Here is a 13,948-nt window from a genome sequence, read left to right as displayed (position 1 = left end):
GGAGACTTAGAGGTATGTAAAAAGAACAGCTCTGGGAAGTGAGCCCAAAGGTGGGAGTACCCAGTGTCCTGGCCCAGGAGTGGGCAGCAGCAGAGGCCTAGGGGAGAGCACAGGGAGCGGATGATGCTGCAGTGTGCAGGGACTGCAGAGCTAGGCACAGCATCTTAGTGGGCTGTAGCTGCTGACTTACCAAGCTAGAGCACATCGTGGAAGGAGCCTCTGTTAATCACACACTAACATTTTGGACCCAGTAAACTTCTGGTATCTACATCATCCCGTGACATGGAGTTTCTGAGTGAGGAGGAAATAAAATACATCTTGCCTGTTCTGCCCAAGTCACCAGCCCTCATCTTCTGTTCAGGTCCCTTAAATCATCCTCTTCTTCAGGCTGTCTCTGGTTTCCATTACTGGATAAACAGCCCTGCCAGCATGATGTAGTCTTGTATGATGAACAATCCTAGTTCTTCACACAGTCTGTAGTAAGAACCCTTGCACAACAAAAAGATGGGACACACTTGGTCTCTCTCTCCCCTGCAAGAATTCAGGAGGAGGCCTGGTCTGAGAGGTACCATGTGTCTCTTAGCAATACCTTGGGGTGGCTAAAGAAAGGGTATGAAGACAGTGCCAGGATCCTTCTGTGAAGTCTTGCATCCAGTAATCAATATAAAGAAGATTAAAGAGGAGGGATGGGAGGGTAGAATTGAGTATGGAGTTCTCTCACAACTGTAAAAAAAAAATACAAGACTAAAAGTCTACACTAGCAAAACAAAGTCTCTAACCTGTAATTTAAGTCTAGTCCATACAAATCCTTTTATTACAATAAATCTGATCAGAATTTAAGCCAGGCAGTGGTACCTGTGCAGTGCTTACACAGAGTGTAGAACTGCTCAGTTCACTCGGTGGTTAATTTTTCACTCTTACCAACCGTTCTGTGCAGCCTGGCTAGGGCCTCAAACCAGGGACATTACTGTGGAGAAAACAAATCAGATTTGGCTTTTGTTGTGTTTTCTTTTTTTAAAAAAAGAGGCTTTTCCTGTTTTACAGCAGAAATGGTATTTTATTGATTTTATTTGATCCTGAAAAATCAAAGCGTTACAAAGGTTATGTACAAGTATTTGTGGAAGTAAAAATCTGGGATCTGTTGCCAAGGTTTAACATCTGTGTTTGCTGTCTTAACCACTGATACAGTAAATATGCCTGTATAAAATCTTGTGCGTACAACTGTCTATTCTGTGTTGACTTGCCTTAATGTTACTTTACAGATGAATATAATAAAGGCTTAGTTAATTCAATGGTGTGGAGGTAACCTTTCATTCCAGCTCCACCAGCAGATCTCCTTCTCCAACAGTATCACCAGCTTTGCAGTGCACAGCTTTCACCTGGGGTACAGAAACAACAATCATTTTAAACCTTCTTCAGTAGCATGGTGAGATAAATGGTTTGGTTGACATGGCTCATACAGAGTATCACATCTGCATGCACAGGGTAAATGGCTGCTATGCAACAGGATAACCACCCAGGGACCAGAGATGCACCTCAAGAGGCTGAGTGCTCGACCACTCGTGTTCAGTGTCCAGCTGAGTTCTGAGTACCTCTGAGAATGGGGACTCCACCACCTCTCCAGTGCTTGACCAAATCGTGTCCAACCCTATCAGGGTACTTAGGCACCTCCCACTAGCTGGTTTTCTTATGGCAGAAGTGCTTGAAGACCTGAACATCAGATGGAGATGGCACTTTTAAATTTAAAAGTGCCTTTCCTCACTTGGTTGCACTGCTGTTCGTTTGCTACTAAAGTTTTAAACATTTTAGAGGACAAGCTGACCCTTCAACACTCATGCTTGGACATTGCAATGAAATATTCCACTATTTCCTGCATTGCAGTTTTTAAGTATAACTGCACTTTGGGACTGCAGCCATGAAGTGGCTTTCTCTCAATCCCCAGACAGCTGGGATAGATGTTTCAAAGCTGAATTGGGATCCTTTAACATAACCAAACTTGGCAAAGAGCTACCACTGTCAAATAAATGCAGCTACATCTGTAGATGAATTACATACTCATGTGCAGATTCCTGAGTTTTAAAACACAAACATCAATACTAATCCCTCATTTCCTCTATAAAAGGCTGCAACATGTTTGAATTGCATTTCAGCACATGGAGCTCCAGAAAATATTTGAAGCTGTATATTAGACTTGGCTTGCAATATTAATTCAGAGCTCACACTGACAAGCCCAAATCCTTGTTCAGCAGTTAGCTGAGTTTAATCATCCAAACGCTACCTTGGGCTCCTATAGGAAATCCCCAGCACACCCCAAGGACCACGATGGCCACACTACTGCCCACGTGTGTCGACAGTCCAAACCACGTGAGCTGTATCTGTGGCTCTGTGGCACTGACACACTCCCAGCACTGCCCAGGAAGACACTGAACACTACACGAGCAAAGACCACGCAATGTACAAACAAGGGCTTTGCTTCTAAACCAGTAGCTAGGCAGCCTACCCAATTCCTGAGCCTCGGCCTTTTAAGAGATGAAAGCCGTGTGAAAAAACATTCTACCTCTTGCTTTTCTTTCTCTACAAAGCCAAGGTTCAGCAAACATCATAGCTGACTAGTGTTTCAAACTCCCCAGTGGTTTCTGATATGCAGCAGGGCCAGCTCCCTGTTCTGACCCAGGCACAGCTGTCCCGTGGAAGACAGGAGACACGCCAGTTCCTCTCCATCTTTCCCTCATTTTTAACCACCTGCAGCTGGAGTAAACTCAAACTAGATAAAAACAAGCCACTTTTCTTCACAATTACAAACAGGAAGATGGGGTTTGATCCAGAAAAGGAATTCAGTTGGGAATGAAAATGGGAACGTCTTCCAGCTGAAGACAAATGAACTGAGTTTCAAAACACGGTTTCAGAGCATCAAAACATGGACTAACAGCCGGTGCCAAACATCCCATTCCTGTGGAGGGGCCAAGTTATTTTAGCACTCAGAGCCATGACTTTACACTGCAGAACAGGATGAATTCTGTTCAGCAGCTTCATTTCTACACAGCCCAAAACTTTTGTGCTTTTTGAAATTCTTAAAATCCCAAAGAATCAAATCACTTGCTTATTATTAAAGTGGGGGCACCAAGGGGACATGAGTGACCTGTGCACCATTCACATCCCACCTTGAAAGATTAGTAAGCCAAACTATGGGGTTTATGTGGCATCTGTACACTGTGAGTGGGGAATATTTATTCTTGGGAGAAGTACAAGCAGGATTTTAAGGAACAGGCCCACAGATTGCAGAACACCTTGGTGGGAAAGGGACGGTTAAAGTAAAAAAATAAAGGAGTGGTGGGAGAGGGAACAGCATTTTAATTACAAACACTCACTAGTTAATAACAGTGCATGCAAAGAGCAGCAATAAGGGGTTAAACAGAAGAAGCAAAGATGAAAAACTAAATGCTGGGAGATATTAATCAAGTGAGACAATAAATTATATAGAAATTAATGCATGAAATAAAATAATAAAATGGCAATGTTAGAGCAACAGCAGAAGGAACATACACCCTCTCTCTGTTTTTCTCTCTTGAGACCCAGTTTTGCACTGGATGCACTGGAAGAGGCAAGCCCTGGGACCCAGCCTCGGTGACAATTTTAGAGCTGTGCCAAATAAGCCTTTCTTGTAAACACACAAACAGTCCTTGGCATAGAGACCCATCCTGAGATCTCAGCAAACCTTGCCAGTGGCTAACCTCGTCCCTGCCCAGAGAGCTGAGCTCCCTGCTGCCTCCCTCTGGGATAAGGGTCTTCACTGGGGCTTGTTCTGCAGTTTTCAACAGCAAAATGGCACTATTTTAGGGAGAGCAGAGGGGCCTGATCCCAGGCAGAGAGGGGCTAGGGCAGGTTAGGGAATATACAACAGAAGAGAACATATAACCCAGATCCAGACTACGCTCTCCCTTTGGAAAGGGTGGATCAGGGGCCCATGTCTAGGTGATGGTTTCAGGCTGTGAATTATAATCTGGCACAGGGATGCTCTGAGGCCCCCAACTTGGGAGCTGACAGTCCCCAAACCAGCTGGGGTTTAAGGCATGTCCTTGTCATATAAGCTTAATCAGTTCCCCACCCAGAGTGCTGGTTTTGGCACATCCTACACTGCAGCAGAGTCCCAGCTCAGAGCCTGCAACACTGATCCCTCAGAAGAGAGATAGCAGAATGCACAGCCTTGCAAACCTTAACAAATGTTCAGATCTAGGCCTGATATTTAACAGTCACAATAATAAAAAATTGCTTCTTTCTTTCTCCTGCAAAAGCACTTTCTGTGTCTTGTTCTGAGGGGGGTTTTTAATGTCAAATTGTTTGCCATTAAATAATTAACTGGCAAAGAGATCTCTCTTCTTCAGTTGCTCTCTGGAAAGGTGAAATTTGGAGAAACGGTCTGCAACACCTTTCGAATCAGCTTGGCATTGTAACATCACAGAAAACAAATCATTTAGGAGAAACAGAGTTATATGAATTTCTGAAGCCAGTAAAACTACTTCCTGCTGTGCTATCTAAGGCTGGGAACTACTTAACAGCATTCACAGCAGATGCAAATGTTACAAAATTAAAGACACCTCACTTTGAAAGACTTACAACAATCAGGCTTAATTCCTTAACAACCAGAATTCTCCTTTTTTCCTTTTTAAATTCTATCCTGTTTGACAAGTTGCATATGGTTTTAAGTGACCCAAGGTAGCTTACCTTGCCTGTTTTAGCAGCCATCATACTGTTCTGCATTTTCATTGCTTCAATTACACAAATCTCTTGACCCTCCGAAACCTGGTAAAATTCAAGCAGTACAAAATGAGGAGAGAGAATTTGAAATGTTCTAAGTGTGATGATTCTTCTGGAAAAGAAAAGGATTATTTCATTAAACACTGTAAACAGTTTCATGGCACACATCAAGTCAGCCAGTTACACAGTCACAACACAAATGACAAACACAAAACTGACAGCAAAATAGGGACAAAGGAATCATGTACTTAAAACTGTCACCCCAGGCAAACCTGAAAGGCTCTTCTCCCATCCCATCCATTCAGCTCCAACTTCTATAGTTCACACTTCACATCCACCACAGTGCGGCATCAATTAAATCCAGAGCAAAATTTAATTTGTGCTTTTTTGGCTGGGGAACTTTTGCTTTGCTTCCCTGGCACACAGCCCATGGATAGTAATACGGATTCGGAAGCCAAAAGTTTCTTGGCACATGTCTGGGGGAGCTTGGGCTGGAAGCTCCAGCAATACCCAGTGGGCTAATGCTGAGAGAAAGTCACACCTCTGCTCGTGGCAGCATCTGGACGGCGGCTGATGACTTTGGACTGACAGAACAGAGCACATCAGTGAGGAACCACCAGATCTCATCCACAGGGGAGGTGTCACGGAGGCAAAACCATCATTTTCACCACAGCTGAGAGCTCTTTAAAGGAAACCTTCAAGTTTCCTCTTTCTGCTTGTTTGCACTCTGCTAACAGGCACGAGCAAGCTCGAGGTCATGAGTGACCCACTGGGCTGCTCTGCTGGGCTCCCTGTGCCTCCCAGTCAGATCCTCCCTCCAGTGTCTTGGACCACACTGCACAGAGGAAACAGCTGCTCAAGGCTTTCAGTGGTTGAGGCGCTGCCTATATATGAGGGGAAACCCAGTGGATTCAGGACTTACCCCTCATGTAGCCCAGCAATCAGCTACTCATCCCAGGAAGGTGATGCATGCCAGAGAGGGAAGGGTGCTGGGCCCTACATGCAGGACCTATGACTCGTGCAGGTACATCCCTCTGGGACACCTGGCTCTCAGTGCCCACTGCAAGTCTTTTCACAGTGCTCTTTTGCAGATGCAGTCTGCTATTCCCTCATTGTCCCAGCAAGTTTGGGATGCTTTCAGTCTGATGCTCAAGTTTCATTAAATCTGAGTTTCATAAGTGAGCTTCATTAAATCAAGTTTCATAATCTGAGACCTGCAGAGATCTGGTTTGTGCATTGTTATATGTGCTAGTGCCAACAAAATGTGTTGTTTACATATACACATAGATATATTTCTCTAAACACGTGTAAAATGAGTAATACTTTTTTAAGGACAAGTGTGTACCACTTAGGAGGAACATACTAACAGACAGATGTGAAGTCAGAGGTCAAATGCACATTGTATGAAGAACATTCCAAAAGTTTAAATAAAGCATTTTTTTCACTGAAGTGTGCACTAACAGTGATGGAAAAGCAGTGATGGCTGCCTATGGATTTGAGCAAGGCAGAAGAAAAGGCATTGCATTAAAAGATGATTCCACACCCTTTCTCCAGCAGACTGCCAACAGCAGTATGACAGGTTTTGGAGGGTAAATACGGAAAGCATTTGCTATGGGAACATGGTGCACTAACTGAATGCAGAGAGTAACCAACACCCAACACTTCACCTGCAGAAATTCCATCCTGAGCTTCAGGTAAGCATTTAAGTCATTAGCAGTGTCAAATTCGGTGAATAGTATCAAAGACTTCTTCTTTGTCCCCAGTTATTTCCCCTCTATTCCCTTTCCCTGTCTTTTGTCTCCTTCCTTCCACATCTGCTGCTCTGCCCATAGCCTTGTCCCAGCAACTCACTGTTTCCTTCCTTGTTTCTTCCCATCTCACTGCTTGGCTTTTCTTCCATCTGCCCTGAACCTTCCAAACATTTCTGAGGTTAAGAGGAAGCTGTGAATATCTACTTCTGATTTTAAAAGACAAAAAAAGGCAAGAATGTTTGTTAGAGGTTTCTGGTTTTGTTTTTTTAAATAATGCTGTTATTAAAATAAGCATTTCAGAAACAACTTTGCCACCCTCTGGTTAAACTCAGCTACCCAAGAGCCAAGAACATGAGCCTCTGAAGGTTGCTGAAGATTGAGATGCTAAGGAGGACAGATCTGAATTCAGTGGCCTAATTTTAAAGGCACAAGAAACTTTCCTTGAGCCCTGGTGCAATTTAACTGTAACAAGGCTTCATCAGGTGGATGGTGTGAGCAATTACCTAAACAGAGTTCTGGAAACACATCTATTGGAATAGTACAGAATTGTCACTGTAGATCTTAAGTATGGTGCTAAAATGGCAGGAAGTATTAGTGATTGTGGAATGAAAATATCCCTTAATCTGACTTTCTTCTCAGTTTCCCCCTTTTCCCAAAAATAAAGTTTTTGTGTTTTATACCTGCTGGGTTGATGACAAAGGAAGCAGCGTCTGGGAAGGAAATAACCCACTCAACCCACAAAATACACAGTCAAAGTATCCAGTTAACATCTAGTCTTACTAATTTGGAAGGAAGGAGACACTTTCAGCAGGTACCACGTGTGAAAATGCTGTGTCAGTACCTCTGATGATGTGCAATTTGTTGAAAATTACCTTGGCACAAGTGTCACTTAAGCACAGAAGTTTAATTACTGTTCTTATGTTAAACCTTTACAGCTCTGCTCATTGTGTTGCAAAGCGACAAATCCTAAAATTAGGCACTTGTATCTCTCTTTTCTCTTTTTCAGCCTTTTGGGCATTGTCCAATTTCTTTCATTCCATAATTGCACATATCCTTTTGCCTGTTATTTAGCCTGCAAATGAAAACCACAGCGATGTGTACGAGTTCTTGCTAACTTATTTAAGGATTTATCCAGACCATTTTTAATGCTGCATTTTCATTGTACCATTTGTTTCTTTCAGTGGATGGTAAACCAACGTAAACCACCATCCTTACATTTCAATTTAGAGAGGTCTCAGTGATGACCCAAATCTGTCAAAACAGGCAACTAGAATCAAACAAAAAATCCGGTTGATTGGAACCAAGTAAAACAAAAGGGCTCCTTTTCTTACAAGAAATTAATCTCAGGTATCTTTTTCACAGAGTTACGCTACAGACAACTCGACCTTTACGTTGCTTGGGATATCAAAATAAATGAGTGATTAACCATTAGACCTGCAGTCTGTGTTTTAGCAGTTTATTTCTGCATGGTGCAGTTCAAAGTAGCTGTTCAGTTTTGTTCTCCACAGAGTGAAAAGGGAAAAAAAGTAGCAGAAGAAAAAAATCATTGAAGAGGAGGGTACTTAAATCTTGATGCTGCTAACAACTGTGATGTGAATTTGGGAACAGTCAATGGCACTGCTTGAATAACTCAGGGACTGCAGGGTGGTTGTTCCTCTGGCCCAAAGGTTACACACAGGACAGGGAACTGTCTCCGGTCATTTCCCAACCAAGTGACTAACGCCACGGGGTGGAAGCAGAATCTGAGGAGCAGCAACCCCGACCTGTTCTCACTGCACCTACATGAGGACCCCAAAGACTATGTGCACTTACAGATAGGGCTCTTTAAAGCTCAGCAACACAAAAAGACAGCGCACACCCGAGGGCATTGCTGCCACGGGATCTCTGTGAATATGGTACACTTTCTGCAGACTTTTGTGCGTCATCGGACGAAGACTTAATGATTGTGACAGGACGTCTCCCATGTTAGGCTTACAAAATGGTCACAAGCCCCACAAGTCTTTCTGATAAACCCAATGGGCACTGATGTATTTCCATGCTCTCTGTCTAATTGGTGTAAAGTTTGCAGATCTGAATCCCCGATCTTTTATCCAGCTTGCTGCGTCCTCTCCTTTGACACGGGGTCAGGGTTCACATTCGCATCCGATTATCGAAGTGGCACTCATTAAGCTGCAGCCTGCCTCGCACCAAAAGGAGCTCGCTGGAAGGGGAACTCGGCCCATTTACTCAGCAGATTTCAGCATTTTAAGGAGGCCTGAATGTCACACAGTATTGCTACGTTTTGAGGAGTTTCAGACATCTCCAGCTGATGATTAATTGTGAGTGATGGGAAATAAAATCCAGTAAAGCCAGCTGCTTGCCATGGTCGGCAAAATTACTATAATGGATATAGGCTGCCAATTTTCCAGTTTTACTGGCAAGTCTTCCAAGTGTAATTAAGGGAAGTTATAAATGATATGGAAATCTATCAAGTCCCATTTATTTTCAGAGGACTATTTCCCCTGAGACTTTTATCTTCAAGCTTATAGTTTGCTTTGTTGTGCTAATGATTTAAACCACTTCTTATTTCTGATTAAAGCCCCCAATATCCTTCACAAGAAGTTAGATCCACTTTATTCAGAAGGATTTAAAGAAACAGAAACCTTTTTAAAGTTGCGTTTGTTAGCCGTGCTGAGCTCCCACTTCCTCTGTGGAGGCAGAACAGAGCATCCTCCATCTTAGGCACCTCACTACCATCTGGATTTCTGTTTCTGACAAATTCTGGGGAGTGGGAAAGATTTGGTGGGGAAGGAGGGAAGGAAAAGAGGGAACAAAAACAATCAAAATAAAAAAAAAACCACCATAAACAAAACCCCAACTTGCCTCCAAACCCTAAATCGTCCAAAAACAAAGACCATGGGTGCTGCTTTAGACACTAGGCATTTAGCAAGTGTGGTGTTGCTCACTAATGTTGTTTGATTTGGAATAAAAGCATGAAAATGATGTGCAAAGGCCTAAAATTGGAGACGTAAAGGATGACTGCACAGTATTCCATTTCTCAATTTCATCCTTCAGAGCCACAAAATGGGGGTGATACAGTTACTGGATGAGATTTACAGTAACAGCTGTGGTCTTCCCACACAAGGGAGGACCTTCTAATGGGCTAAGGTCTGTTTTGAACAGACGGGGAGTAGCAAAACAAGGTTCCCTATTAAGGGTGTGCAGTAATATTCCTGATAAAGAAAATGAGTAGTGGTAGTCAGATTGCTTTAAAAGACCTAAATCTCCTTTCGCTGTTTAAAAAAAATAAAAAAAAAATAAAAATAGAGCTATTTTAGAAAGTGCTAACTGCTAAATAAATGAAAGACATGTAAATGTTAAGGCTTTGGTTTTTTTCTTAATCTCCTCTCTACAAACTGTAAAGAATGCATAGGAACCAGTGCCAGGGGCATATGGCTTTCTCCTGTGCTGAACATTCATACAAAAGACAGGTTCATCAGTCATTGGAGTATCTGGATAAAAAATTAGCTCCTGATGGATGGTATTCAGAGCTTACCTGCTGCTAGTACATTACCAGAGAAGCACAGGTTTTGAAACCCACATGACATTAGAAACTGCAGACCATGAAATACCCCACGTGCAGGCGCGCTCATAATGTTCGCCAGGTTACACAAAATAAGAAATAAGCTATTTAAACCCTCTGCCTAAAATTGGGCCCGCTGCAAGGAACCCTGGGTCAGCCCTACACAGGCCAATTAATGCACAGCATCTGCTGTATAGAAGCCGTGCATGAAGCACTTCCGAATGATTTCAGCAATTAAAAGAAAACTGTTTCCTGCCTGTTCTGACAGCAACTGTTTCAATGCAAGAGTGAGCACCAAATCATTGTGTGCAGCTGAAAAAATTAAGTCTTTTTTCTTTATCTTGTGAAAAGGAGGTGGGAGGGATGAAGATTTCTTATGGAATCGGATCGTTCTTTTGTTGTCCGACATTCTGTGTTTTTCTGCCAAATTAGACAGAAGGCTCCGAGGGTTTACGGGGCCCTCTACAGTATCACCTTCTGCTGCACTGTGGCTCCCTAAAAAGACAGATCAATATCAACCCTGCTGATTTGCCTACAAAAGTGAAAATCCCTCAATTACATTTTTAAGACCATGATATTTAGAACACAGGTGCTCTGATGCATAGCATTTTTAAAGCTCTTGGAGCTGAAGTGGAAAAAAACCAATGACAGCCCTAAGCAAATATGATCTTAGATTTGGTTAAAAGTGAAGTGAGAGTTGCATTTTATTGATATCTCCTTTCTCAGCTTTGGGAAGACACCAGTAAACATCACTTGCAATTTCCACTATGCTGTGCCTTGTGTCCCTGTTGAACCTAGTAAGTAAGAAGGGACGATGCAAGACAGTGTCACATGAAATCCAGTAATCCACTCTTGTAGCTTTCTGCAAAATAATTACAAACATGCATCTTGTTTACGCTTGTGGAAAACCACTGAACAGTGAATTAACTATGCATTCACTATCTAATGTGCTTATGAAGATACTGGAATCCTTGTTTGTTTATTTGTTGTTTAAACTTAGTCCATGCTGGTATCATTCCCTTCCCAGATTTTTTTCTCTCTGACTTGTTGGCAATCTGGCAGCCAACATCCAACAAGAAAACAAATCAAGAGGAATTGGATGAGCAACAATTGAAATTCCTTGACATTGTCCATTACCATGTAAAATAATTAGTGCAAGTTTTCCCTTCTTTCCAAATTAACTCTGAAACCGGAGCTACAGAGCTGCAAATATGATTGGAGGCAATTAACAGTACTTGACAAATCATTATTAAACTTTTTTTGCCACACTCCCTTAACGAATGAATCTGAACATAGCACATCCCCAATTTTCTGACCTCTGGCTAAAGGTCACTGATGTCCCCCTGACAGCAATCAGCACTGGTCATTGCACTCCCACTTATCCAAAACACACTTCCCCACTGCTCCCAGCATCCCAGCGTGCTGGGGAAGTGATATGCAGGCAGAGCACTTCTGGGGCAATTCCTGTGCTAACTCAGCCCAGTCTCTATCATTCAACTTTTTCAGTAACAGCTAAGAAGTTGTTTATTATTCGAAAAAACAAAGCACCCCAAAATAAATTTAAAAACCCAAACAAACTATGAATTTGCTTCAGAGGACAGCAACGTTTTTCCCTCGAGGAGAAAATTCCTACATCATCATCCAAATAGGATTTCATTCTTAATTACACTGTACTCAGACACAAATCTTAGACTGTGCAATCACAAAGATATAGCAAAAAAAATTTGTTCAAATATAAAACATTACGTAAATATGTTATGAGAAATTACTATAGTTAAGTGTTTTCTTCAATGCAACCACAATTATTACTTGGGCTCTTGTGTTATAAGAATGGTGAAAGATTTTAATGCTTTTACTCTTGAAATTACACAACTGTGTGACAAAGTTTAAGTTTCCTGTTTACCAACTTTTTTCCCCAAAAAAAGATACACCCCAAGAAAATTATCAAATACATAGAATCATAAAAATTACATGAAGTCTGTGGCCAAATTTCATCAAGTCTGCAAACTCCCTTTAACTGAAAATGGAGTTAACATTTGCTCTGAAGAATGGGAGGGAGGAAAGGAGGGAAAGGGAAGAAAAAGGAAAAACAACAATAAAAGAAAAAAGGTTCATGCACAAGAGTCTCATTTGAGTTAAATAATATCCTACCAAATTACTGTACCATAGTCATCAAAATAGAATGTGAAACTGTTACTTAAATGAAAATATTTTTACTGTTTTAACCTGGTTGTTATTCCTCTGTTATTATTTTCAAAATCTATAATTATAAGGTAAAAAAAGAGAATTTTTTTTAAAAGATTTTGAGATCTGAAGGGCAAACACAATTTAAAACAACACACAACTGCCTGACAGCAACAGGTAAGTTTATAATTCCACCTCTTCTTTCACGAGAATGAATGACGTAGTGAGAAACAGAATTTAGAAAACTCCCTTGTTTTGGTTTTTTGTAGTGAGCATTTCAGTGGTAGAGGTCAGGGCAAAACATCTTTTCCCATAGCAAAAAGTTTCCAAGGCTTGTGAAATGGAAAACTGTGGACAGATATTTTTTTTTCAACTATTGTTCTAAAGAATAACAAGAGAAAATGAAATAAAATGCATGCAGCTGAGCTGGAAGGGGAATGCAGTTTAAAACATCTTCCTTGATTATTTTAAAAAGTTTTGTGTTCTGTAAATTACACAACTAGAAAAGCAGCCTCCGAGGTACCCAGTTTTGAAATTACTGAGATAATTAGCATCTACATTTGACAGCTGATATCTTGGTAGAAAAAATCATCCCATGAAATATTAATACCCATGGCTACACTAGCATCAACTTGAAATCGTAAGAAATTTTGATATGGAAGGAAGGGACATTTAAAGAATAGTTTGGATGGTGATAACTTCCAAAACCTGGCATAATCCTGAATTACTGGAAAGAGAGAAAATTTAGAAACTTGTGTCAAAATAATTAATTGCCTTCTTCTTTTGGCTGCAGTCCTACAAAGATTCAGTAATGCTGGGGTGCTCACCCAGAGGTGCTTTCCTTTTGCATATTTATGGATGGGGGAATCATTGAAGTGATTTAGGTTGCCAGCACTGGCATTAGCTTATTGACCAATGCTTGGCTTAGTAATGCCACCTGTTCTGCCCAATGTAACTAAAAAACAGGAAGACAACCAACAGAAACATACGGCTAAAAGAAAAACACCTTTGCATTTCTGACAGACATAAAACTGAAAGAGCAAGAACTATATTCACAGGTGAAAATACAGCAAAGGCCACGAAGCAGTCAGGACTGGGAAGACCTTTCTTTGTTGCTGTGGACAGTTGAGACTCCCAAAGTCAGAATCAGCAGTGGGAACACTTTGGGTGCCTTGCTTTGGGTATACCAGCACAGCTTTACCCAGGCAAGCTATCAGGATCTTGAGCTGTCCCTGCTCCTGCAGTTTCAGTGCACAGAATCCTACATGCACGTAAACCAAGCCAAGGAACTCAAGACAAAGAAGAAATATTTGCAAGTGCCTGCCTGTTTCCTGCCCTCTGAGTAAAGCAGGGGATTTCTGCAGCTTTAGTGGGGTTATGGTAGTGTCGTGGTAACCGAGGTGAGATGAAAACCACTCTCAGTGCCATCTCCACGCACTGGCACAAAAACCCTGCTGTGTGCTAGCAGGGCTTGTGCTGCCACCAGCCTCAGCAGAAGCACAGTGTGTTCCTTGCCTGGACTCTTGAAGCCCAGTGGTTTCTCTGGCCCGTGGCACCACAGGGAACCAAAAAGTAATTCTCCCCAAAACAAATATCATCCTAATGCACACGTATCATTAACAATCCACTTACCAAATAAACATGCAAACACCCAAAAAGGAGTATTCCCTATATTAATGTCACTGTGTTATCATGA

The 13,948-nt window shown here is 41.8% G+C and overlaps 1 protein-coding gene across 1 annotated transcript in view; it reads right to left on the bottom strand.

Annotated features, from left to right (window-relative positions):
- Positions 1-1,036: 1,036 nt before the first annotated feature.
- LOC103808722 (propionyl-CoA carboxylase alpha chain, mitochondrial-like) overlaps positions 1,037-13,948 on the bottom strand; it is a gene marked incomplete at its 5' end in the record, with an annotated part of 151,417 nt that continues 138,505 nt past the window's right edge. The window contains 2 exons of the mRNA XM_009081524.1: positions 1,037-1,379; positions 4,723-4,800. Of these exons, the coding sequence (XP_009079772.1) occupies positions 1,311-1,379; positions 4,723-4,800 (147 nt within the window). The remainder of the gene's footprint in view (positions 1,380-4,722; positions 4,801-13,948) is intronic.

The sequence above is a fragment of the Acanthisitta chloris genome, unplaced genomic scaffold, assembly GCF_000695815.1.
Source record: "Acanthisitta chloris isolate BGI_N310 unplaced genomic scaffold, ASM69581v1 scaffold6959, whole genome shotgun sequence".
Classification (NCBI taxonomy): domain Eukaryota; kingdom Metazoa; phylum Chordata; class Aves; order Passeriformes; family Acanthisittidae; genus Acanthisitta; species Acanthisitta chloris.
The sequence above is the reverse complement of the archived record's forward strand: the minus strand, read 5'-3'. Positions and strand labels throughout refer to the sequence as shown.